We start from the raw sequence: 25,203 nt of genomic DNA on the forward strand, positions 1-25,203 counted from the left end.
CCTGTCCAGCCCCTGACATTTTGCTTTTTAGGAAGGTTCTAGGGACCTAACTCAGGTCACCAGGCTTGTGCGGCAAGCGCTGTCACATGTCACCTGGCTCCTAGACAGCCTCTTATTGATTGCACAGACTCCAGAGCCTAGGACTCGGCTCCTGGCCCCACCACGTGGAGTCCTGGGGAGTTTTTTGGGTGCTGGATGGGCATGGCTCTTGTTGGAAGCCTTTAGAGGCTTGGGGTACAGTTCAGAGGTAGAGCTTTTGCTTGCTGAGCACCTAGCATGCACAAAATTTAATCCCAGCAGAGATTTAAAATAAATAAATAAATAAAAAGGCTGGTGTTGGTGGCACACGCCTGTAATCCCAGCACTTGGAAGGCAGAAGCAGGCGGGTCTCTGTGTGTTTGAGGTCTGGTGCACATAGCAAGTTCCAGGTAGCCAGGGCTACACAGTGAGACCAGCTGAGCAAAGGAACAAAAAAGCAGGGCTGAGGGCTAAAGAGATGGTTCCGCTGTGATTAGCATTTTATGGGGCTGGAGAGACTACTCAGTGGTTAAGAGCATTGCACAAAAACACAAACAAAAACAAAACAGGTTTGACGCTCAGCACCTGTGACTCTAGCTCCAGGGAATCTAATTCCCTCTTCTGACCTCCGTGGACACCAGGCATGCACCCTGGGCACACATATACCTGCAGGCAACATTAATACACGTAAAATAAAATGTTTAAGTCTTTTTAAAAAGCTAAAGCCCTTGCTGCCCCTCCAGCACAGCCCTTTCTCTCACAGCTACGGTGGCTCGCTCTGCCAGAGCACATGGGAAGACCAGGCTGGTGCAGGGATGCAACCCCTGGTGACACAATGGCGCAATTACCCGATGGAGTGTTCCAGAAAAAACAAACAAAACCAAGGAAGAAATAACAGGCATTAGATGTGGGGGCCAGCCATAATAAGCTAACTATGGACAGGTCACCCAAACGAAGTTCTTTGCCAGAGTAGAACTCGGCCATAGATAAATTTAATAAGAGGCCGGAGTCTCAGTAATTGACCCTGAGACTACGCCTGGCGGCAGGAGGAACCACAGGCTGAGATTACCCGACCCCCACCCAAGAACAGACCATTCAAAAGAAATGCCTAGCATTCCAACCGGTGTCGATAGGATCACCTGCCAGCACACACTCACCAGGATATACCCCTAGACAAATATCAGCCAGTCAGGGGTCCTGAACCTCAGAGACCCCTCACCCCTACCTTTACTACTATAAAAATCCAATTCTAATTGAGCCTGAGGCTCCCCAGTTATTTATTCCAATACGTTGGCTACGCAGTTGCAAACTTGATTAAAGTAAAGGCTCTTTGCTTTTACATAATGGGACTCGAGTTCCTTGTTTGCCTTGAGAGGACTTCGCGGATTTGGGAATAACATTAGACACAGAGAGAGGTGGGCGTTTCTCATTTCAAAAGATGACTGAAATTTTTCCTCTTTAGTGGCCTGTGCTGGGAAAGAGATGGCATGCCGGCTAGAGCTGGTAACTTAGACGTTAGAGTCATCTGGAAGGGGGGATTTCAACTGAGAAAATGCCTCCATCAGATTGGCCTGTAGGCAGTTGGGAATATCTTCTTGATTAACGATTGCTATGGGAGGGCCCAAAACACGGGTGGGTGCTGGGTGCCACATCCCAATCCCTGGCACACAGGCCTGGGTAGATGCCCGGCCACTTCTGCTTTCACCGGCTCTCAAAGGCCTAGGCCTGGGGTGCCACTGCGGTCGCCTGCTTGCGCACGCCCGGGAGCTAGCCGCCTCTCGCTTCTTGCACTGCACTCCGGGGAGGCTGGATTTTAATCACACAAACAGTGTCCGGCTTCCTGTCCTCGTCCGCCCCCCTCCGGCCCGCTTCCCTGGCCCCTCCTTCTCCCCTGGACCGATCCGCCCACCAGCTCCCCCTCCCCATCCCTTGGGTCCCGGGATGGGGGGGCGGTGAGGCAGGCACAGCCCCCCGCCCCCATGGCCGCCCGTCGGAGCCAGAGGCGGAGGGGGCGCCGGGGGGAGCCGGGCACCGCCCTGCTGGCCCCGCTGGTGCTGAGCCTGGGCCTGGCGCTGGCCTGCCTTGGCCTCCTGCTGGTCGTGGTCAGCCTGGGGAGCTGGGCAACGCTGTCTGCCCAGGTGAGGCCCTCAGCATACCCCTCTCGGGGCATATTAGGAGCAAAAAGTGCAGAGAAGCAGATGGGGGCCGGGAGGGCAGAGAGCCAGGGGACCGGAGAAAGGGGTGGAGGATAAGCTGTCAAGAGGACAGGGTGACGCTGCCTCCTTCCCAGCAGGAGCCTTCTCAGGAGGAGCTGACAGCAGAGGACCACCAGGAGCCCCCTGTGAGTAGGTGTGGATGCTGCGTGCTGGCTGCCAGCAAGGGAAAATACGTTGACGCTTTGGCTGGCTGTGGCAGCTGTGTGTGTGCGGCGTGTGCATGAAGGCTCTCGCATGCACTAGTTTACAACTGAGTGTGGGGAGTAAAACAGCCCACGTGGGTATGTCCGCGCATGTGAGAGGGTGATCTGGGTGTAAGGAGGTAACTCTTACCACAAAGTAAGAGTTGTGTTACCTGAATGGGAAGTGCTGATTGGCTGTGAGGGAGGTGAGACAGAAAACTGAGCCTGACATGAGCAAAGGCAGTATGAAAGAGATGTATCACCTATGTATACACGCTGTCTGTCTGCCCCACCTCCGTGTGTGCGTGCGTGCATGTGTGTGTGTGTGTATGTGTGTGTGTGTGTAATACGTCAGTAGGGTGCAGGCTGTCTGTTGATTGGGGCTGAAGGCATTAAAGTCTGTCTGGTCTCCCTACAGGGATGAGGACCCAGCCTCACTCCCCAGGTTAGCCAGCCCCTAGGGTTTGTATCTGTTGCTGGCTAATGGTTCTTCTGACAGGCCCTATGGCTTTTGTCTCTGGGAGGTCCTGTTTGAGCCCTGCCCTTACTTCCTAGGACCTGAATCCCCAGACAGAGGGAAGCCGGGATGCAGTGGTACCTTTCCTGGACCGACTAGTCCGGCCTCGAAGAAGTGGTGAGCATCCATCCCTCTGTCCCCATCTCAGGGACGACAAACTTGACTAGTCGTTGGTTCACGTGCCGCTTTGTTCTTCACAACGGTCTATGAAATGAGCAGAGTAGAGAAACTGAGGCAGGGAGCTTGACGTAGACAGAGTCAAACAGCTAAATAGTAGAGACAGGGATCTAGAAATTTCTAGCTCTCCCTTGCGAAGCTGTTTACCCCTATGGACCCTTCCACAAATGGCCAGGAGTTTGAAAGACTCCTAGAGCCCTCCTAGGGACAAGGTAGAGGAGTCTGAGGCCTGGGCATCCATGAGCAAAGGTTTCTATGAGTCAATGGTACATTACTATATATCCAAGTTTGGAAGGATGAAACCGTCCTGGCCTGTACCTGGTATCTCTGTATCGGGTGTGTGTCTCTGTGTCTGTGCCTGTGCTGCTGTGTGTGTACGCCTGTGTGTCTGTGTGTGTCTATGCGTGTGTGTCTCTCTGGTGTCCGTGTGTGTTTGTGTCTGTGTGGTGGTGGAGATAGAACCCAGAGCCTGGTGCATGCTGGGCAAGCACCCTGCCACTAAGCTGCTCCCTTACCCCAGTGTGGATTTTAATTAATAGCCACCTTTTGCTCTCACAAATATCCCAATTTGGATGATAAATTATGTTGTCATTGTTTATGAAGGAAGATGAGACTGGAAGTGTGATGGCTGGGAATCTGGGAGTGTCACACACACACACACTAAGGCTGCCAGAGTCCGGAGCAGGGAGGGGCTGGCCCCTGGGTCTCCAGAGGGGTGGGTCTCACTGCTAATCTGTCTTTGTTTTATTCTTAGCTCCTAAAAGCCGGAAAGTACGGGCTCGCAGAGCTATCGCTGCCCATTATGAAGGTTGGTAGCCCTTTGGGAAGGGAGGAATGGTGTCAGAGGGGCAGGACAGGTTTCCCAACCTTTCTGTGTCTTACAGTTCATCCACGGCCAGGACAGGATGGAGCGCAGGCAGGTGAGACCCCATCTCCACCTCTGAACTTTCCCCTGACCCATGGAGCAGCATCTCCCACACCAGCTCGAGAGGGTCCCCCAAACCTCTTCCGGTGTCCAGCCTAGGACACAGGAACCCTAGAACCCAGTTCAGAAACCCCCAGAAAGTCCTCCAAGTTCTTTCTATGACCCTGGCATGGAGTCCCAGGAAGATTACCCCCCCCCCCCACCGCCGCCTTCCAGAACCCAGTCCAGCCTCTTCCCAAACCAAGGGTTCCAGCTTTCTCCTCCCACCCTTAGGCGTTTCATCCCCCACCCCCCAGACAGGGTTTCTCTGTAGCTTTGGAGCCTGTCCTGGAACTTGCTCTTGTAGACCAGGCTGACCTCGAACTCACAAAGATCCACCTGCCTCTGCCTCCCGAGTGCTGGGATTAAAAGTGTGCACCACCACTGCCTGGCTCCCCTCAGGCTTTTCGAAGAAACCCCATGATCCTTTTTTTTCCTCTGTATTCTGTTTTTTTTTTTTTTTTTTTTTTTTTTTTTTTTTTTTTTTTCCTGCTCAGTGATCATTGTTTCCCCAAATGTTTCTAGTCTCTGCTTATCTCTCTCCCCACTTAGAACGCCAAACTCGGCTCTCCCCTTCCCTGTCCTCGGTCTCCTTGCCTCGCCGCTTTGTTCAGACTATGCTGCCAAGCTAAGCCCTCCGAAATGTACAGCTCACCATCCCATTGCCTTTCTGCTTAGCTTCCCGTCTCTCCAGGCTATGGTCTCCACCTCACTTCCTGGCACTTGCTTGGGCCCGAGTATGCCTCTTCTGGACTTTGAACACACTGTTTTCTCACCTGGAACATCCTTCCCCTGTGCAGGTCTGGAGACAGGGCATAAGGGTGGCTCAGACTAGGGCGTTAGAAGCAGTGAAGGGGAGACCCGGAGGTGCAGCATGCAGCTTGCTCATTCAGAGCTTGCTTGTGGCTTAGATAGAAATAGAGGAATAATAAATAGCACATACTCTGTTCCCTTCTGAGATAGGGTCTCACTTCTCCTCCAAGGCTGTCCTAAAACTCAAGTGATCCTCTTGCCTCAGCCTCCTCAGTGGCCAGAGCTACTGGCCTGTGCCTTGACACCTGCTTGAATATCGCAGAGAACGGGAGAACCATTTCCTAAGACTGGACTGCCAGGAGGGAAGTAGGTTGTAAGTCTAATGGTGGACAAGTGGAGAAAATGGTTAGTAAAGAAAATCTCTCCAGTGGGTGGCTAGACTGGCCCGGGCCGGGTGAGAAATGGTCATGGGGTTGTTACTGAGAGCCACAGCAGGGAAAAATACCCCAGGAACAAGGCTGGGCCAAAGGGGAAGCCAGCTGAGGATATGGGAAAGGGAGAACCTCAAGCAGGGTGCGGTCCTGAGAGCTCAGAGGACGGGAGGCAGGAGGATGTGGCTGTGCAGAAGCAGCTGAGAGGTCACATGAGATGAGGACAGAGATGTGACTGCTGGCTTTGGTGACGTAGCATCAACTGATGACCTTAATGGGTGACTCGGATAGTGGTGTGCACCGAGGGCGGAAACAAAAGGGACTGCGAGGCTGTGACGAGAGAGGAATGGCTGGCAGGTAAAGAGGGCTGTGGGCCAAGGGAGACCTGTCCTTGCAATGAGACGACATCGTCCTAGTGCTTTTGGGGTAGGCACTGGGACTGGCCCTTAGGCATTTAAACCTATCAGGTCCCAACTGCCATAGCAGGAAGATATTCTGATGGACAAACCTAAGTGGTGGAGGCTGGATTCAAAGCCAGCTAGGACATGCGTAGGTGCTGAACACAGGCTTCTGAGAAGCACACTTGTTGGGGCACAGATGACGCTACCCAGAGGCCAGAGCCCAAGAAGGTGGAAGAGATGTTTCTAGAAGAGAGGACACACATCATAAAAGTGCCTAAGGGACACATGAGAAGGGGTGCTTGTAGGTTTTGTAGGGGCAGTTGGGGAGCCTTGGCGTAAGGATGGCTAGGTCCCCTGGAGAGCTAGGAACATAGGAGCAGGAGGTCTGAGGAGAGAGGCTACAAAGTCCAGCACTTGGTAGGGGCAGGTGAGGTGCCAAGTAGCATTAGACACCCTTTGAAGGGCTGTGAGCCGTTCGCATTCCCAGGTATACGATGCCCTTTGGCCACCACCAGACTTGCCCTAAGCCAGTCTGCATCCATGCCTTCTTCTCTTTCTTTCCTCCCTATTCCAAGCCAGCTCTCTCCACCTTAGTTGAGATCATTTAGTAGAGATCATTGGGCACCTTTCCAGGCATCAGTTTGACATACGTGTATCAGGAACCTGCTATTGACCAGGGACCAGAGCACAGCAAGTCATACACACCTTTAAAGATACACGGCCGAGGAGTAGCAGACGGTCTATAAATGTGTAATTACACTGCAGAGGAATAGCAGACAGTCTATAAATGTGTAATTACAGTGTTGGGCGACAAGGATGATATAGAGAGTTGCCCAGGATACACGGCACTACACAGGAAGACAATTTTACGGTGGAGTCAGGGACTCCTTTCCCCTTGTAGTAGAGCTGAGGCCTCACAAGGCCTTGAAGCGTAATCATGTGGTGTTTAGAAGGTCAGGAACCATTCAAGGCTGGGCTTTTCCAAGAGTCCAATGAGGCTGAAAGTTGTAAGAATTTCAGTGGGGCTGAGGTGAGAAGTCCTGTCTAAGTGTGGGGGTATCAATCCTGTCACACGATGATGTCCTCACAAATGTATTGGACCATATCCAGCGCTCCTCTGGGATGCATGCTCCCTCCCCGAAGGCCATAGGCTGGACATGTCTGTAAGAGAGATAGTGCAGGGTACAAGATTGTAGAGGACAGAAGTCACAAAGAGTAGACGGGGCTTGATCTTCAGTGATCAAAGGAAATGCAGGGAGAAGCAGGCCCAGGTCTGTGGTCTGGAAATAGCAACTCTGAGGTGTTGCTTGGGAAATAAACTGGAAGAGGTAAGACTGGAAATGGGCTCCAGTGTGGAGTCCCAAGGAGACCAGACTGGGAAGAGAAGGAGGTGGGCGGGGCTGTTCAGGAGCAGGACTGATGAGGAAACTGTGATCACTGAGCAAACTGGGTCTAGGGGAGACTGGGGGACCAGGAGCCGCATGTGGGATACAGATAGGGGACCAGTCTTCAATCACCCTTCTGGGTGAAGAGTAAGTTAGTTCAGTTTGGGTGAAGGAGCTGCCAGGGCTGGACTTAAAGGGCACACACTGTGCTAACTCAGGTGAGAATGCCCAGAAAGAATTACCACCCCATTTTTTTCCAGTGTGGTGGGGGGGAGGGGCAGGGGAGAGCAAACCTAGGGACCTACACAGGCTATTGTCTAGCCATGGACCTACACCCTAACCCAGAAAGTTAGTTTACTTGAAAAAGGAACAAGAAAGCCAGGCAAGGTGGTACATTCTGTGATCCCAGAACCTTGAAGGACGAGGCAGAAAGACCCCAAGTTCAGATAGCACATTGTAACCAGGCAGCCGGAGCTACAGAGTGAGACCCTCTCTCAAGCAAACAACTAGTGACAAGATGAGAGGAGGACACTGGGAAAGGCCACCGACTGAGCGTCAGGGCTCCCGAGACCCAGGCAGCCTATGGACCCAAAGGATGAGAACTGGCAGCCTGTTACCTGGCTCCTGCTCCCCACCAGTGAGGCTCAGGCCTAGGAATTTGCTGGGAATGCAAACAGGTGAACAAGGCACTGTCCTTGCCCTTGGCGGGGAGTCACACCCTAAAGAGGAATAAAGAGGAATATTTTGCTGACTGCTAGGGAACAAGCAGGAGAGACAACAGAGATGGGTTTATCTGCTTGTCTTGTATTGCTTTGTTTTGTTTTGAGACAAGGCCTCAGTTTGTAGCCCAGGCTGGCTTTGAACTCTGGAACTTTCTTTTTCAATCTCCCAAATGCTTGGATTATAGACCTGTTCCTCCTCTACAACAGGAGAAGCTGCAAGGTGGCTGTCGGGAAGGAGTCCTGGGAAAAAGGAAGAACATTATAAAGCCCTAGAGGGAGAGTAGCTTGGTGAATAGCAAGAGACTGAAGAAAGCCACGATGGTTGTGGGTGGCAGTTGTGAGACTGGCGAGGTGGGGTCTGGGAAGCCATGGAATGGGCACTGGGCTCTAGGCCCACTACTTCTGTTCCAATTTTCTTTTTGTTCGTGGTTTCCTAGACAGGGTTTCTCTGTGTAGCCCTGGCTGTCCTGGAACTCGCTCTGTAGACCAGGCTGGCCTTGAACTCAAGAGATCTGCCTGCCTCTGCCTCCCGAGTGCTGGGATTCACCTTGTAAATGACCATGCCTGGCTTTCTTCTGCAGTTTTCAGCTCCTCTAGCTCTGGGGATTTCTTTTTGTTTATTTTGTGGTGACAGAATTTAGAGCCCTAGGCATGCTAGCTAAGGGCGTTACCAATGAGCAGCATCCTTAGCCCATTCTATGGTCTAGCTTCTGGAAACAGCTTCGTTGAGATGGATTTCCCACTCTGTGCAGTCTGTCCATCTGCACATCCAGTGATCTTTAGTCGGCTGTGACTAACGTTCCACCTAAGGTGCAAACCGTTGGTCACCACAACAAGCCATTACTCACACCTTTAATCCCAGCATTTAGGAGGCAGAGGCAGGGGCAGGGGCAGGCTGGTCTCTGTGAGTTCAAGGCCTATCTGATCTATATTGTGGGCAACCAGTATGGCCAGGACTGTCACAAAACAAAAACAACAAAACCCCACAGGCCCAAATAGGCAAAGTGGCACATACCCATAATCCTGCACTTGGAAGGTAGGAGAAAGAGTATGAGGGATCCGAGATCATCCTCTATTGCATAACAAGTTTGGGGCCAGCCTGAACTACATGAGGTTCTCTCTCAAAAAATAGTAGTAGTCGGGCTAGTTCTAGGACAGCTAGGGCTGTTACACAGAGAAACCCTGTCTCGAAAAACAAAACAAAAATAAACAACAACAACAAAAAGCAGTAATAAAGAGCAAGAAAAAGTCACGTGTCCTTTAGCTATCACTCATGTTCCCATCATGCCTCGCCTCAAGCAATCAATAACCACTTGCTGTCTGTTATAACCAATTGCAGGCATTTCCTATGCACGGGAGCATGCAGTGTGTGCTTCTTTCACCTGACCTATTATTGTCTGCATGATAGCAAGCAACTCTTCTTTATTCCTTCCAATAGCAGAGTGATGCTCACCGTATAAGAACACATTTGTTCATCCGTCCCGCAGCTGATGGGCACTAAATGTCACTTTATTCCTTTCTTGTTTGTTCGTTTTTGGCTTTTTGAGACAGAGTTTCTGTGAGTAGCCCTGGTTGTCCTGGAACTTGCTCTGTAGACCAGGCTGGCCTTGAGCTCACAGAGATCCACCTGCCTCTGCCTCTTGAGTGCTGGGATTAAAGGCCTGTGCCACCACTGCCTGGCATATTCTTTTCTTGTTTACATAAGAAATTTTAAATCCATAACCCATGAGTCTGTGTCCTGTCACTCATTTCGCTTTATTGACTTAAATAATGCATGCCTATGAATATATACTACACTATATAGTCAGGACACAATGACAGAAAGAGTAAAATGAAAATCCCAACTCTTCTGCTTCAGAACTATTCTTTACTCTCCCCAGAAACAATCACCAGTGACAGTTTGCCCTGAAACTCTCTGGGCACATATGTTAGATCTCATCATACAGTTCCTTATTATCAGTGAGGACATCATAGGGCCATGGCTCCTTCCATACTCTGGGCCATACCTCTCTGGGTAAGGTGGACCTCACATAAATATAAACTCAGTGGATTCTTGGGAGGTGTGTGGAGGCTTGTAAAGAGACTTGTACTTATCCCTAAACATTCACATTCAGGTATGGATGGGACAGTGAGTGGCTGGGAAGAGGCCAAAATCAACAGCTCCAGCCCTCTGCGCTACGACCGCCAGATTGGGGAATTTACAGTCATCAGGGCGGGGCTGTACTACCTATACTGTCAGGTAAGCTCTGCCTGGCTCCGTGGGCAGAGCAGTGGCCAAGGGGAGAAGGGTTTGGCTTGGGAGGTAGGAAGGAGGGCAAAGTGTAGGTGGGAGAGGGAGACTCTGGGTCTGGTGAGGGAAGAGGTGCCTGGATTTCTCAGGAAACCGGAAGTTAGGATGAGGCAGGTGGAGGCCTGGACCGTGCGCGTCCTCTTTCTGCCCAGGTGCACTTTGATGAGGGGAAGGCTGTCTATCTGAAGCTGGACTTAATGGTGAATGACGTGCTGGCCTTGCGCTGCCTGGAGGAGTTCTCGGCCACAGCAGCCAGCTCTCCTGGGCCCCAGCTTCGTCTGTGCCAGGTCTCCGGGCTGCTGCCCCTGCGGCTAGGGTCTTCCCTGCGGATCCGCACTCTCCCCTGGGCTCATCTTAAGGCTGCCCCCTTCCTTACCTACTTTGGACTCTTTCAAGTTCACTGAGGGGGTCCTGCTCTCCCAGAATCCCTAAACTTTACCTAGACAGCTCCCAGAGCACCCTGACCCCTAACTCTGAGCTGCTCCAGTCAAGTCCTCTCCTCTAAAGGCAGTGGGGTTTGTTCACGTGTTTTCCACCCCACAGAAGCATTCCTGTTCCTCTTTACCACCTCATCCCACCCCAACTGCCCACCTCACAAAGCCCCACCTTTCCCTGATTCCCCCGGCCCCAGCCCCCAGGACACTGTATTTACTGACTGTGTGCATTGGGCACTGAGATGGGCTGGACCTGGTGGCAGGAAGCCAAGGAGCCTGGGACTAGGCCAGAAGTTCCCAAATGGAGGGGTAAGAGCCTTCAACATGCTCCTCCCTGGATCCCTGTGGATTTTGAAAAGATACTATTTTTATTATTATTGTGACAAAATGTTAAATGGATATTAAAACGAATAAATCATGATTTCTCTCTTCTTTGGGGATCAGAATCAATGAAAGTCATGGGAAGAAAGTTTAGGCATTGGGGGGCAAGAGTCTGCATGCCTCCGAGCTGCAGTTCTGAGCAGAAATCACCCAGGTATCAAAAAAAAAAAAAAAAAAAAAAAAAAAAAAAAAAACCACCTGGTCCTCGGCTGAAGGTAGAGCAGCCTCAGACTCATTTCCCTAACAGGCGGACTTCCTCCTGCAGGGGGAATCCCTGGCTGGGAGGAGCAGGGCCCTTCCTCTTGGCGGCCTTAGAACATTCAGCAGTTCAGCAGGTGCTGGCACAGGCCCTAGCCAGGAGACGGGGTGGGAGCCAGCCTGGAAAGGAGCTCAAAGCCATAGGAAGGACCGCAGGGCCAAGTACCAGGCCTGGGCCCCTGGGTCTGGGGAGGAGAGCTCCATTGGCAGGGGGGCTTGGTGCTTTTTCTTTTGTCTCTTTGTCCAGAAAGCCTTATGTAAGAACTCTTCTCGGGAAACAGGAAGTCCAGCTTGCCAAGTTCAGCACAGGGAGTAGTGCAGGCCTGGTTCCAACACACCCGGCCCAGCCTTCACCCCAGCACCCTGCCAGTTTCTCGTCCCTGGTTCTCTTCCCTGCTGGCCCCTAAACCCCTCTTTTCATCTTTAGTCACCCCTAATAAGCCTCTTCAGAGATCTCATCCATGCCTGAGTCAGAGAATCTGCCACATTCACCTTCTAAACCTCAATGCCGCCCAGCTTATACCCCTTCCCTGCTCCTGGCACGGTGCCCCATAACCAACCGACCTTCCCTCCTCCAACTCAGGGGCCGCCCCTGGGATCCTGAATGCTGGCCGCTCCTTCTGGGTGTCACAGGCCGCTCTGGCCTTCCTAGATAATTGGCACCAAATTCTCCTGAGGCTGGGGGGAGGGGAGGGGGCGGTGACGGCGTGACACTAGTTCCACAGTGGGGGTTAGGGGTACTAACAGTGCCCCTAGTTTGCTTTCTTCCTTTCTCTTTTTTATTCTCAAGTTTCTTTTTATTTCTCCCTTGCGTAACTGCGCTCTTTCCTTCCCTTCCTTTGCCTATATTCCCACCCTCCCTGCTACCTCCTGGCCACCTCATTTCTGAGACCACAGCTGTTGGCAGTGTCCCCAGCTCATGCCAGCCTCATCCCCAGGCAACATGGGGGGCTCAGTCCGAGAGCCGGCCCTCTCCGTTGCTCTTTGGTTGAGTTGGGGGGCGGTTCTGGGGGCTGTGACTTGTGCCGTGGCGCTACTGATCCAACAAACAGAGCTGCAGAACCTAAGGAGGGAGGTGAGCCGGCTGCAGCGGAGTGGAGGGCCTTCCCAGAAGCGCGGAGAGTGTCCGTGGCAGAGCCTCTGGAAACAGGTGGGTAAGGGGAGATGGGAGTCTCAGGGTGAAGGCAGAATGGCAGTGGGGGCTCAGGGCCTCTCAATCTGCAAAATTTCAAGTAGTGCAAGAGGTGGCCCTAGATTTGGAAGTCAAGGGAACAGCCATTCCAGGAAAATAAACTGTTAAAGATTAATGTTTCTTGTACCAAGAACGCCCTGGAAAGCAGTCAGTGCCCTACCTGGGCCAAGGACAGGTGCAGAGATTTGGGTTATTCCTGGTGTTGTGGAGGGCCGCGAATGAAGGCTGTCTGAGACCCTGACATCTTTAGTCAAACGTCCCTCTTCCATGAGCAGTGTCCTGATGTCCTGGAAGCCTGGCAGGATGGGGAGAAACCCAGGAGAAGGAGAGCAGTGCTTACCCAGAGGCGCAAGAGTGAGTGAGCTCTGGGGTTCAGCAGGGGTGGGAGGTGATCCAGAAGATGGGGTGGGGGGTGGCTGCCAGAGCTGAGGTGAGGGCAGAGGGTGGACTCCAGGGGAGGCCAACACTGTGATTCCCTCCTTCTCTCCTTAGAGAAGTACTCAGTTCTGCATCTTGTTCCCATTAACATCACCTCCAAGGGTGAGCACTATTTTCAATAATGGCATTGTGGGAAGGGCACCAACCAGGAACTGTGGGGCTGGGGCCAAGAGAATCCTAGAAATGAAAAGAGAGAGCGTTCGTGTCTGTGAGTGTAAAGAAATGCTGACCTGCCACACTCCTCACCTCCAGTGGACTCCGATGAGACGGAGGTGATGTGGCAATCAGCTCTTAGGCGTGGGAGAGGCCTGGAGGTCCAAGGATCCGTTGTCCGAGTCTGGGACACTGGAATTTATCTGCTATACAGCCAGGTAACCCCAGACAAGCCCTGAGCCTACCATGTGGACATGTAGGCTAGCTTGTCATTCTTTCTTAGGGACCCCATAATGAGGGTTTTCCTGATTCCTCTGCTCATACCAAACTTAGGAGACCTCTCCTCACTCCCTGGCTCCTATAGCAGGGCTCCTGAGGACTCCCAGGACTGAACCTTGCCTTCCTGGTTTTCTTCAGCATCTCCTCCCTCCCCCCCACAGGTCCTGTTTCATGATGTGACTTTCACCATGGGTCAGGTGGTATCTCGGGAAAATAAAGGGAGTCGGGAGACTCTATTCCGATGTATCCGAAGTATGCCCTCGGATCCCGACCGTGCCTACAATAGCTGTTACAGTGCAGGTGAGGACAGGGTCAGAAAAGGGTTAATGTGAACAGAGCAGGTCCGAGTTACAATAGAGTTGGCAACTTGGTGTAGAAGAAAATCGGAAGACTAAAGAACAAGATGCCTAGGTCCCTAGGTCGTTATAGGGAGAAAAAGCCTATGAGCCACAAGGTCCTTAGGAAGCTGAGGTGGGAGGTAGAAGCTGAGCTGAAGTTCAAGGCCAGCCCACAGTAAGGAGCCGCGTGGTGGCGCAGGCCTTTAATCTCAGCACTGCCCTCGTGAGGCAGAGGCAGGCGGATCTCTGTGAGTTCGAGGCCAGTCTGATCTACAGAGTTTCAGGCTCCAAAGCTACACAGAGAAACCCTGTCTCGAAAAACCAACCAAACAAGGAGCAATGATGGTTCAATTAGTAAAGGTTCCTGTTCCATCCCTCACAGCTCACCACCTGAGTTTGATCCTCAGAACCCACACAGAGAAGGAAGTAACTGACTCTCTCCTAAACTGTCCTCTAGCCTCCGCACATGCGCATGCTCCCCCCACCCCCATGAAAACATAAAATCAAAATGGAGGAGGGACTAGAGCGGGCAGTGAGACATCCGAGAACTTGTGTGGCTGTGTTTCACTGAGCGTCTGCTCGCTCGTTTTTTTCCTCAGGTGTCTTTCATCTACATCAAGGGGATATTCTCACTGTCAAAATTCCACGGGCAAAAGCAAAACTTAGCCTTTCTCCGCACGGAACCTTTCTGGGGTTTGTGAAACTATGATTGTGCTATAAAAAGGGGTTCTAAACTGAGAAGAGCGGTACGGGCCGTACTGCAGACTGCAAGAACTGGCCAGACAAAGGAAAGCAAACGTTCAAGAATGGCCCTGCTTGGGGTTTGAATTCGTGACTCTCGGTCCTCCCCTGCCTTTCCCGCCCCCACTCCCTGGGCTTTGACTTAAAGGATATTAAAAAGGTAGAAGATTTTGCGTTTATCTCCCACCCAGCTCCAAATTCTTTTGTTGTGTGTGTTGGGGGGTTTCGGCGAACTGTGCCAAACCTTGTCCACTCGACGGAGTCCACTGGAATGCATCCAGAACGGCACCACCATCTAGCGGCAGCTTGAGGAAAGAATACGGCCTCCTCTAGGGAAAACCCGTGTCTCTTGGCCACGCCTCTTCAAGTGCCCTCAGCTTCGATTTACAAGAACCCTGTTTTCACCCTGTTTCTATTGTGTCCGAGTTCTTGTTATTATCTAGAAGAATGTATTTATGGTGCGTCGATCTGCATGCCTTCCGTGCTCCCCATCCCCCTGGTAAACTTGCAAGCTGGGGATTGTGCTTCACGCCTTTAATTCCGGTACTAGGGAGGCAGATCTCTGTGAGTTCGAGGTCAGCTTGGTCTAAGCAGCGAGTTCCCGGACATCCAGGGTTACATGGTTGTGCCCGTCTCAAACAAACAAAATAACAAAAGACCCTCAAAGATTGGAATGGTGTCCGGGAAGTTTCTATGTACTGGACGCCCTGGCAGTGTCTCACTCCTGAATCAAACCCTGCGTAAAGTTAAAAAAAAGGAATGAGTGTCGGCCCCCACGCCGCCTCCGTTTCCCCGAGAGGCAAGCCTCTGGCCAGTCCCCATAGGCACCCCGACATCCCGGCCATGCTCTGGGAAGCCCACTGGATCAGCCCCGGCTCAGGCCACCGAAGAATAGAGAGCATCGTGTGGCTCCGACGTAGAACGTGAGGCCGGACGCGACACGCAAACGTAAAAGGGCGAGCGGCGGAGATGCCACGCGCGGCGAGCCAGGCACCTATGCGCAGGCTCGGCCCCGCGTAGCGCTCGAGGGCGGGACCAGCCGGTGGCCTGCACGCTTTCAGGTAGGCGGGACCGGGCACGAGCGGGCCGCGCCGGCGCCGCTCGCCGGGTGTGACGTACTAACCCTGCGCCGCCAGCGGCGGTGGGCCTGGGGCTCGCGGGAGGGGAAGGAGGAGGAGGAGGGGTGGTGGCGGTGGTGGAGGTGGAGGTGGAGGTGGAGGCTAAAGCCGCGCTAGAGGCGGCCGCGGCGGGGCGGCACGGCACGGCGCGCGGTCCGGAGCGTTGGCATCGTGAATTGAGACGGCTCCATCTGAAGACAGCAGGAGTGGCGGGGTCGCCGCCGTCCGAAAGATGAGCCGGAAAGCCTGAGGCGGAGACACCCGCCTTGGGGCCCGTGTGGCCGGCTCCCCGCTCCGGGTGAGGACGCCCCTTCCCCTCCCCCCGCCCTTCTGTGGCCTCTTCCATTCCTGGTCCTCGCATGCACCTAACTGGGCCCAAGAGGCCCTTTAAGGGACTTGAGATCTGTGTGTGCCGAGGTTTCAGAACTATACCGGGTCGGGAAGCATTCAGGTCCCCCGGGATAAGGCTGGAGAGGGGCTGGTTTGCCTGGCTCCCCCGCGGTTCTCTCCTATCCTCTTGATTCGGTCGCTAAGCACCGACTCGGTTTGCTTCCAGTTTCCTTCAAAATCTTCCCTTCTTATCACCCCATTTTCTGAGCCATAACCCTGGCAGCACCTTTCCCCACACCTGAGACGTATGTGTCCCCTCCCCCCTCCATATCATTCCAGGGTGAACGGGAACTTCCCACTCGGGAACAAAGTTTTCCTAGTGGAAGTTGTCTTCCCGTGTTGAGCAAAGTAATCCTAAGACTTATCCTAAGAACACTCATAGTGGCATTAAAGGGGAGCCTGGAAATACTGGGCTTCACGCAAGGAGCTTAGAAATGAAATCTAAGGCATGCCACTTAGTCACTTTCCATTGCTTCTCTACCTGGGCAAGGGAAGAAATGACGGCAAACTCTGAAGGGTTCCTTGTGGACCAGGTTAGCTGGGAAGAGCTGAAGGTAGGGGCTTTTAGATTTTTATTTGTATCTGAAACCAGAGGGGAAATGCTGTTCTTGGAGGAAGGAGTAGGATGTTGATTCTGATATTGAAGTTTTTGTTTTACAGGGTATTGGAAGATGAAAGAGACTATACAAGGGACCGGGTCTTGGGGGCCTGAGCCCCCGGGACCCGGCACCACTTACTCAAACCCCAGACGAGAACGTCTTCGTTGGCCCCTGCCCCCTAAGCCCCGGCTCAAGTCAGGTGGTGGGTTTGGGCCAGATCCTGGGTCAGGGACCACAGTGCCAACTAGACGCCTCCCTGCACCTCGGCCCTCTTTCGATGCCTCAGCTAGTGAAGAAGAGGAAGAGGAGGAGGAAGAAGATGAGGAGGAGGAAGTAGCAGCTTGGAGGCTGCCCCCTAGATGGGGCCACCTGGGGGCCTCCCAGCGTCCTCGCCCTCTGCGGCCCTCTCATAGAAAAGCCTGCTCACAGCGCCGGCGCCGAGCCATGAGAGCCTTCCAGATGCTGCTCTACTCCAAAAGCACCTCGTTGACATTCCACTGGAAGCTTTGGGGGCGCCACCGAGGCCGGCGGCGGAACCTGGCACACACCAAGAACCATCTCTCAGCCCAGGAAGGATGTGCAACGCCACAGGTGCCGTCACCCTGCTGTCGTTTGGATTCCCCCCGGGGGCCACCCCCACCCCGACTGGGTCTGCTAGGTGCTCTCATGGCTGAGGACGGGATGAGAGGGTCTTCACCAGTGCCCTCTGGGCCCCCCATGGAGGAAGATGGACTAAGGTGGACCCCAAAGTCTCCTCTGGACCCCGACTCCGGTAAGGTGGGAGATGGAGTGGGAAGGGCGAAGAGCTGGAGCCCCAGGATGTTGTTGCTGTGGTGAGAAGGGGGCCTAAGGGAAGCAAAGCTAGGTGTCCAAGAGAGCCGCGGCATGATCTCGTTGAGCCTTAATGAGAAAGACCCGTTCCGGCACACACCTGTAATCTATCACTTGGGAGGCTAAGACAGGAGAACAGCCTAGGCTGCAAAGAAAGCTCCTATCGTGTGGCAGTGGGAGACTCTCATTTTGAGCAGTGATGATGCTTGGAACACACGGAGCAGCCTTGGTCTTCAGCACAGATGACAAAGGGCGCTCTGGTTTAGGAAAGTCAGGGTTGTATCATCTGTAGACTAACGTTTTTATTTAGAATATCTTCTAACTCCAGCCTAATGATTTATCATCCTTCCGTATGCACCGTGTGCGAGGCTAGGTGTTAGCATATGTTGGTAGTGGGTATTTCTGAAGTCTCTGAATCCTGCTCTGCTTTCCTCCTGCTGGTGATCAGGAAGTCTTTTCTAAACCTTTGGACGGCCTTACATTAGGCGTGAGGGGGGCGCACGTGGTGTCCTGCATCCCATAAGGCTTATGTCGCTAGATTCTGCTTCGTCCATGCTCTGTGATCTTATTTGTATGGATCATTGCTTTTACTGGGGCCAATTTCTCATCCCTTTGCGTTTTCCATGCCTTACAGGCCTCCTCTCATGTACTCTGCCTAATGGTTTTGGGGGACTATCTGGTCCTGAAGGGGAGCGCAGCCTGGCACCTCCTGATGCCAGCATACTCATCAGCAATGTGTGCAGCATTGGGGACCATGTGGCTCAGGAACTTTTTCAGGGCTCTGACTTGGGCACTGCGGAAGAGGCAGAGCGGCCTGAGGAGAAAGCTGGCCAGCATAGTCCTCTACGGGAGGAACATGTGACCTGCGTGCAGAGTAAGCCTCCTTTAGAGGACTTAAGTCTCCTTTTGGCCACCTCCTAGGTCAGAGTCTAAAGGTCTCACCTTATTCTTCTACCTCGGTTTAGGCATTTTAGATGAATTCCTTCAAACTTACGGTAGCCTCATCCCCCTCAGCACTGATGAAGTTGTCGAGAAGCTAGAGGACATTTTCCAGCAGGAGTTCTCTACTCCCTCCAGGTGAGCTTTGAAGGAGGGCTGAGACCTTGAGGCCGGGGAGAGAATGCTTTAGGGATGGATGTAGAATGTGAAAGCTATAGCTGCAGGAGAGGAGGCTGCAGACAAAGTACCAAGCTCTAGAAAGCAATTGGGAAGATCTTTATTTGGGATACTGTGAGACACTGAGAAGTTTATGCCTGATCTTCCCTGTGTTCTTTCTGGGGCGTGGGAAACCCTCAAAAAGACTGGTGAAAAAGGTCATTTTAGAATTTTATTCTGGATAATAGTGGATAAATTGTCTGCCCCAGCCCATTAGCTCTTATGTGATTGCAAACCTTTGGCCTATTCAGGAAGAGTCTGGTACTGCAGCTGATCCAGTCCTACCAGCGCATGCCAGGCAATGCCATGGTAAGGGGCTTCCGGGTATCCTATAAACGACACGTGCTCACCATGGATGACTTGGGGACCTTATATGGACAGAACTGGCTCAATGACCAGGTAAGAGGAGGAAGATAAAGGGACTTGAAAAAGCCTTTGGAGAGTGGAGCCTTTTGCATAGGGGAACGAACCCTGTACCCATGCCACACCCTCTAGGGCAAGTTACTTTTCTCTTTTCCCCAGGTGATGAACATGTATGGAGACCTGGTCATGGACACAGTCCCTGAAAAGGTAGGTCCAACCAGACTTTTTCTTTTTTTGATCCAGGGTTTCTTTGTGTATCCCTGGATTTCCTGGAACTTGAAATGCAGACCACGCTGGCCTTGAATTCAGATCCACTTGCCTCTGCTTTCCCAGCGCTAGGATTAAAGGCATCTGTCCATGGCACCACTTGACACCAACCAGATTCTTTAATGCCCAGAACTTTGCAATGTAGGGTGACTTAGCAGTTTTTTAATTCACTTTTTCATCTTTCCCATCTTCTATAACTAGGGTCTGTGTTTGGGAGAAGAGGTGTTAAGTGGTAAGCTATTTTAAATCTGCAAGCCAATCTCTAGTTTTTTGTTTTTTAAACTTTTAATGATGTAAACAAAAATATATCTAAAAGCGAAGCTTCTGGAAAAACCATTTGTTCTTCCCTGTCTTGTATCGTTCCTCAAATTTGACCTTGGCTTCCCACCTTGCCTTGGTTTCAGGGCTGGGTCCTTAAAGACATCCTTGTTGACAACAGTTTTGTCCAGGGGGATGTCCACAGAGTACCTTGTGGGTATCAGGTGGTTGTAGTTATAAACCTTCACAAAGGACTTGATCTTGGATCTCTTGGCAACTTTCTTCTTGCCCATGGCAGCCGTCACTTTTTGGGGATAGCGGTCAATTCCAGCCACCAGGGCATGGCTGTAAGGGTGGTCTAAGGTGCCATCATCATTCTTCACGATGACGGCTTTGCATCCGGAGTAGCGTCCAGCCAGGACGAGCACCACTTTCCCGGGTTTCATGAACTTGCCCATTTCGACAGCGAGCCTCCGGTTCCCAGCAGAAAGGAAAGGACCAATCTCTAGTGTTTTAACCCCAGTAATTAATTGATAGGAAATTATCTGTAAGAGAAGGTTAAAAACAGTTATGTGCCGAGAAGTGGTAGCACACACCTTTAATCTTAGCACTTAGGCAGAGGCAGGGGATGGGGATCTCTGAGTTCCAGGACAGCCAGAGTGTTACACAGAGACACCCTGTCTAAAACAGCAAAACCACAGTTCCACTGTATTGTTGAGTGAATTAGAACACCAGCTGTTGAAGCCATTCCATTTAGGCTGTATGCAATGGAGTATTGGGAAGGGGAAGGGAATTCTGGGCAACTCTGAAGTCTTTTAGTTCTATCCAGCTCTTTTGTGTCTTTGGCACAGGTGCATTTCTTCAACAGTTTCTTCTATGATAAACTCCGTACCAAGGGTTATGATGGGGTGAAAAGGTGGACCAAAAATGTGAGTTACGAGTTCTCAACTACTTGTGCAGCACCTTGTCTTTTATATTTTAAAGTTTTGCTTTATATGAGCCCTTTCCCCAACCCTAGTCACCATTCTGCTAAATATTAAATGTCTTGTGTACCAGGTACTACTGTAGGAAGCAAGGATACAATATTAAGGAAATAATTTTGCCTTGATGAGATTAGGGTAAGTTAAATTTCAGCTAGTCGTAAAGTGTTGTGAACATACTAAAACAGTAATGACAGCATGAGAGGTGGGTACAGGTCTTACCAGACTTAGGTTAAAGCCTTCCACATCTGAATGATTGGAGTCGCCATGTGCAGTCTGGGAAACAGTGCTCTAAGCAAAAGGAACAGCAAGTATTTGAGACCCAGATAGAAAAAGAATATGCTTTGAACACAGTGAGTAAGGATAGAATGATAGAAAATTGGGCAGAGAAGATCATGTGAGTTATATGACGCAAACTGACAAAGATGGATGTCTTTGAGAAGCCATTGAAAAACTAATTACGTTTCTACCGTGTGGGTATGTGTGCTATGGTATGCATGTGGGGGTCAGAAGACAACGTGCAAGGATCAGTTCCAGAGCTCAGACTCAGGAGGTCAGGCTTTGTGGAAGCACTGTACCTGTCAAGCCATCTTCCCACCCATACCAGACTAGAGATGCTGCATATTTGGTGCTCATTCCGTGATGGGATGAAAGGGGAGAGTAGCTCAGGTGAAGTAGCTGGACTGGAGTGCAAGTAGGAGATGAAGACAGCAGTGGAGAAGATACCCGGGCTTGGGACTTACGTAATGGGAAAAATTGGGGCAGGAGCAGTTTAGGGTGGATTCAAGAATTTCTGTACGATTCTTTGCCCTGTAATTGAAAGGCCAAGAAATTTTTACAACGAAGGAACATTGGTCCTAACACCCACTTGCCTTCCTTCCTCCTGTGACCTAACACTACCTTATCTTCCTGCCCTCTATCCTCCCTTCCCCCAAAACTGTAGCTAGAACTATAGCTGTGCACTGTTCACCACTAGACGCCTGGCCTGGCCTGGCTCGGCTCAGGGCTTCATATCTGTGCTCAGGTTTACGCAGGGGCCTGGTGAGACTTACTTCGTCCAGTCGCGGCAAGAACGACAACACAGCGACACACCCTTAGCCTTTATAAATTTATCCTTCCTGGGGTTCAGCAAGATGCCCAGTGGGTAAAGGTACTTGCTGCCAAACCTGAAGACTTGAGTTTGATCCCTGGGACTCACATGGTGGAAGGAAAGAATCAACTTGTTCTCTGACCTCTGCACGTGTACCATGGCACATGTTCCCCTTTCCCATATAATAAAGTCTTTGCTGTTGCTTGCTTCTGTGATCTTCAGCAGTTACTTGCCCAATTGGCAGTTTCGTGTCTTGAGTGATACAAGAACTTGTGGTAGGATGAATATACACATTAACTGAGCCATGCATTTCATGTGGATAGTGACTAGTTTACTCCCTGTAATGAATGAGGACAGGTCCTTTTGCTCTCTTGAGATAGGGCAAGGTTAGACCAGTAAGTGTAGAAGCTGCACTTCAACCCTAGGTGTGGCACCAAAATCCTGAGTCTATTTTGTTTTTGCTTTAATTATTATAAGGTATGTCGGGTGTTCTGCCCACGTGAATGTCCGCACCACATACATGCAGTGCCATAGAAACAAGAAGAGGCCATTGAATCCCTGGAACTTAAGTTACAGATGGTTGTGAGCCATTATGTGGGTGCTGGGGATTGAACTCAAGTCCTCAGGAAGAGCAGCCAGTGCTCTTAGTTTTTATATAAACTTTTTCCTTTAATGTATGAGTACCTGGTACCAGACAGGATCTCATAGCAGAGACTGGCCCTGAACTCCTAATTCTACTTCCTAGCTGCTGGAATTACAATACACATGTATGTTCTGATACTTTTTTTTCTTTTTTAGTAGTTCATTTAAATTCATTTTATATGTATTAGTGTGAAGGTGTCAGGTGCCCTGGAACTGGAGTTACAGACAGTTGTTAGCTGCCATGTGGGTGCTGGGAATTGAACCTGGGTCCTCTGGAAGAGCAGCCAGTGCTCTTAACCACTGAGCCATCTCTCCAGCCCCTCTGATACTTTTTTTTTTCTGATATTTTTCTTATTTCCAAATTTCTTCACCATCAAATATCTCAACATCAGCCAGATGTGATGGTGCACGTTTTTAATCCAAGGACTAAGGAGGGAGAAGCAGGAGGAGCGCTCTGATTTTGAGGCCAGCCTAGTCTACATAGTGAGTTCCAGGACAGCCAGGGCTGTTTAGAGAGACCCTGTCTCAAAAGACCAAAAACACAAACAAAGCAACATCTGGGCTAGAGAAATAGCTCAGCCTATAGAGTGATTATGCAGACCTGAGTTTGATCCCCACCTAAAAAAGTCGGGCCAGGGGTAGTAGTAATATCAGTGCTGTGGAAGTGGAGATAAGTGGATTTCTGGAACTTGCTGGCCAGCCTGCCATGCTTACTTGTTGAGTCCTAGGTCAGTGAGGTCTTAAGAAAAGGTTGACATTGTCTGAGGAAGGACACTCATTTGTCCTCTGGCCTCTGTGTGCATGGCACACACATAGGGAATCTAAACAACAGTGTAGGGATATAATTCAGTAGTAAAGGACTTGTTTAGCATGCAGCAGATCATGAGTTGTATACCAAGCACTGCTCCTGTGTCACCCCCTAGTCCCCCCAATAACCTCTCATAAATAATAACATCGAAGCTGAACCTTCCCTCACAATCTAGGATCTATATTTTATGACTCCTTTGCCTGTTGCATATTTTCTCTTTAGAAACCTCCTCTGGCCTTCAGCAGGGTTCTCTGTTGTTTCTGACCTCCAGCACTCTCTCTTCAGGTGGACATCTTCAATAAGGAACTGCTGCTGATCCCCATCCATCTGGAGGTGCACTGGTCCCTTATATCCGTCGATGTCAGGCAGCGCACCATCACCTATTTTGACTCCCAGCGCACTCTAAACCGCCGCTGCCCTAAGGTTTGAGGAGGCTGTGGGAAAACAAGTAGTAAAGATGTGGGGCCATTGGGCAGCAAGCCTGAGGAGTGACTGTCAGACTCTGTATTCGGTTGGTAAATGACGGTGTCACTTTCTTTTTTCTTTCCCACATAGCATATTGCCAAGTATCTGCAGGCAGAAGCGGTAAAAAAAGACCGGCTGGATTTCCACCAGGGCTGGAAAGGTTACTTCAAAATGGTGAGTTTCCAGAGGGAAGTAGAGCAGTGAGGTAGTGGGTAGTGGGTAGGAGTGGGGACTGAGCCCGTGACCTCTGGGGTTCTCTTGCTTTCTCCTCCTTAGAACGTGGCCAGGCAGAACAATGACAGCGACTGCGGTGCCTTTGTGTTGCAGGTAAGCCGAGGCTCCCTTCGCACCAGTCAGTGCTTAGGGCTGTTGATGGGTTCTTGCCTCAGTTGGCTCAGCCAGTTGTAGAGCAGGGAGTACCTTTATGTGAGAGCACAGAAACCCTGGTTTCCTCTCCAGTCCTTCTCCATCCAGAGTTGGGACTGGTTCTCTGCCTTTGGTCCCAGTTTAGAGGCTTCCTGACAGCCTCCCCCAATTCAATCTCTTTTTTCCCCACTTGAGTGTTTTTCCCACTTGTATGTAGTGTTTTAAATCCCAGGCTATTAGATGCTAATGCCAGTCTGTATGAAAAATGGAGATTCTCTCTGAAAAATTAAGATACGGTTTGTGTGAACTGTGTAGTGCGGGTCCTGACGGGAGGGATGCTCAGTAAACGTTCTCATGGCCTGCTTTGTTAACACCCAGTACTGCAAGCACCTGGCCCTGTCCCAGCCATTCAGCTTCACCCAGCAGGACATGCCCAAACTTCGACGGCAGATCTACAAGGAACTGTGTCACTGCAAACTCACTGTGTGAGCCTCGTACCCCAGACCCTTAGCCCATTAATGGGCAGGGGACAAGGGAGAGCCTTCCCAAGAAACTCGTTCCTTATGTCTCCCCACCCATTTCCCCTTGGATTTTCATATTTAAATGTTTTGATTTCTGTATTTTGTTTTCTTTGCGAGAATGTTGATTTCTGACGGGAAGGGGGTGGCCACACAAGAGCCTTTCCTCCCTCTCTAGGGGAGTGTTGCCCTTTGGCCTAGGGGAGCATCATTCCTCCTTCCGTGTTCGGGGGCAGGAAAACTGTGGGGGTGGTGGGCAGGCAAAGGGACTGCAGCCTGCCAGATCTTCAAGACTTTTTTTTATATATATAAATATATATATATAAAAATGCCACGGTCCTGCTCTGGTCAATAAAGGATCCTTTGAAGATACTTAAGTGGTGGTCTTACTTGAGGGGCCTTAAATTAGTGGATGTGCTCTGTCTCAGGCCTTCCAGCTAGTGCTGTTAGCTGCCCCCTTTTCAGGTCTTAAGATCTCAAAAGCCAGCTTTCTATATGTGCCCAACACTTCATCGTCCCAACAAATCCTCCAGGGCAACATAGTAGAGGGCAGGAAGACGAGGAATTAGCCTCAAAAATAAGGGAGCCTGAGAGAGAAGTTGGGTACAGACAAGTACCCTGACAGCACACCTCCCTATGCCTGTTAGACAAGAAATGGGTTTCATCCTTTTCTCTCCAGCTAGGAAAACTTCCTATCCCGAGAGATCGGTACTGGTTCCGGCATTCTTGTGCACTGTGAACACACCAACCTTTAGTGGTCAGAAGAACAAAACTTCGGTAGGAACTTGTAGCAGAGATGTAAAGGGAAGTGGTAGTCCCGAGTGCCCGGAAGTCCCCGAAGGCTAAAGCCTCACCCCCGTCGCTTGATAGGACCCGCTGAAACACGTGACTAAGGCACGATCGCCTCCGCACGTGTAAAGGTGCTGGGCTCCAAGATGGCTGCCCTGCCGCGAGGCCCGACTTCTATATGTCACTTCCGTACCAGCGAGAAAGGCGGGCCTTTCAGCCAATGAGGTTGTAGGGCGGGCCTCGACCTTGATAGACATGCAAATTACCCAATAGGGCGTCCGAGGTAAAGCGCCT

The 25,203-nt window shown here is 51.2% G+C and overlaps 3 protein-coding genes and 1 pseudogene across 5 annotated transcripts; 3 read left to right on the top strand and 1 right to left on the bottom strand.

The window, feature by feature from the left end:
- Window positions 1-1,887: 1,887 nt before the first annotated feature.
- Window positions 1,888-10,922, top strand: LOC119811344 (tumor necrosis factor ligand superfamily member 12). Of its 2 annotated transcripts, none has more exons than XM_038325245.1 (7): window positions 1,888-2,156; window positions 2,309-2,359; window positions 2,972-3,050; window positions 3,865-3,918; window positions 3,995-4,030; window positions 9,881-10,005; window positions 10,209-10,922. In XM_038325245.1, exons 1-7 carry the CDS (start codon window positions 1,998-2,000, stop codon window positions 10,458-10,460), a joined length of 756 nt encoding a protein of 251 aa, XP_038181173.1. In that variant the 5' UTR covers window positions 1,888-1,997; the 3' UTR covers window positions 10,461-10,922. The 2 variants fall into 2 exon arrangements, with proteins under 2 accessions (XP_038181173.1, XP_038181175.1); XM_038325247.1 differs by having other exon boundaries at window positions 1,890-2,156; window positions 2,312-2,359.
- Window positions 10,923-11,848: 926 nt separating this feature from the next.
- Window positions 11,849-14,456, top strand: Tnfsf13 (TNF superfamily member 13). 2 transcript variants are annotated; one of them, XM_038325248.1, is made up of 6 exons: window positions 11,856-12,279; window positions 12,597-12,675; window positions 12,814-12,861; window positions 13,012-13,130; window positions 13,353-13,491; window positions 14,129-14,456. In XM_038325248.1, the coding sequence occupies exons 1-6, from the start codon at window positions 12,049-12,051 to the stop codon at window positions 14,236-14,238; spliced, it is 726 nt and encodes a 241-aa protein (XP_038181176.1). In that variant the 5' UTR covers window positions 11,856-12,048; the 3' UTR covers window positions 14,239-14,456. The 2 variants fall into 2 exon arrangements, with proteins under 2 accessions (XP_038181177.1, XP_038181176.1); XM_038325249.1 differs by lacking the exon at window positions 12,814-12,861 and having other exon boundaries at window positions 11,849-12,279.
- Window positions 14,457-15,455: 999 nt separating this feature from the next.
- Senp3 (SUMO specific peptidase 3) lies at window positions 15,456-24,222 on the top strand. Its single transcript, XM_038325244.1, has 11 exons — window positions 15,456-15,686; window positions 16,439-17,149; window positions 17,843-18,082; window positions 18,174-18,285; window positions 18,615-18,762; window positions 18,886-18,933; window positions 20,103-20,180; window positions 23,057-23,194; window positions 23,327-23,410; window positions 23,513-23,563; window positions 23,981-24,222. Exons 2-11 carry the CDS (start codon window positions 16,450-16,452, stop codon window positions 24,089-24,091), a joined length of 1,710 nt encoding a protein of 569 aa, XP_038181172.1. The 5' UTR covers window positions 15,456-15,686; window positions 16,439-16,449; the 3' UTR covers window positions 24,092-24,222.
- On the bottom strand, window positions 18,450-24,947 carry LOC119811346 (annotated as a pseudogene).
- Window positions 24,948-25,203: the final 256 nt, after the last annotated feature.

This window comes from Arvicola amphibius, chromosome 4, assembly GCF_903992535.2.
Source record: "Arvicola amphibius chromosome 4, mArvAmp1.2, whole genome shotgun sequence".
Classification (NCBI taxonomy): Eukaryota; Metazoa; Chordata; class Mammalia; order Rodentia; family Cricetidae; genus Arvicola; species Arvicola amphibius.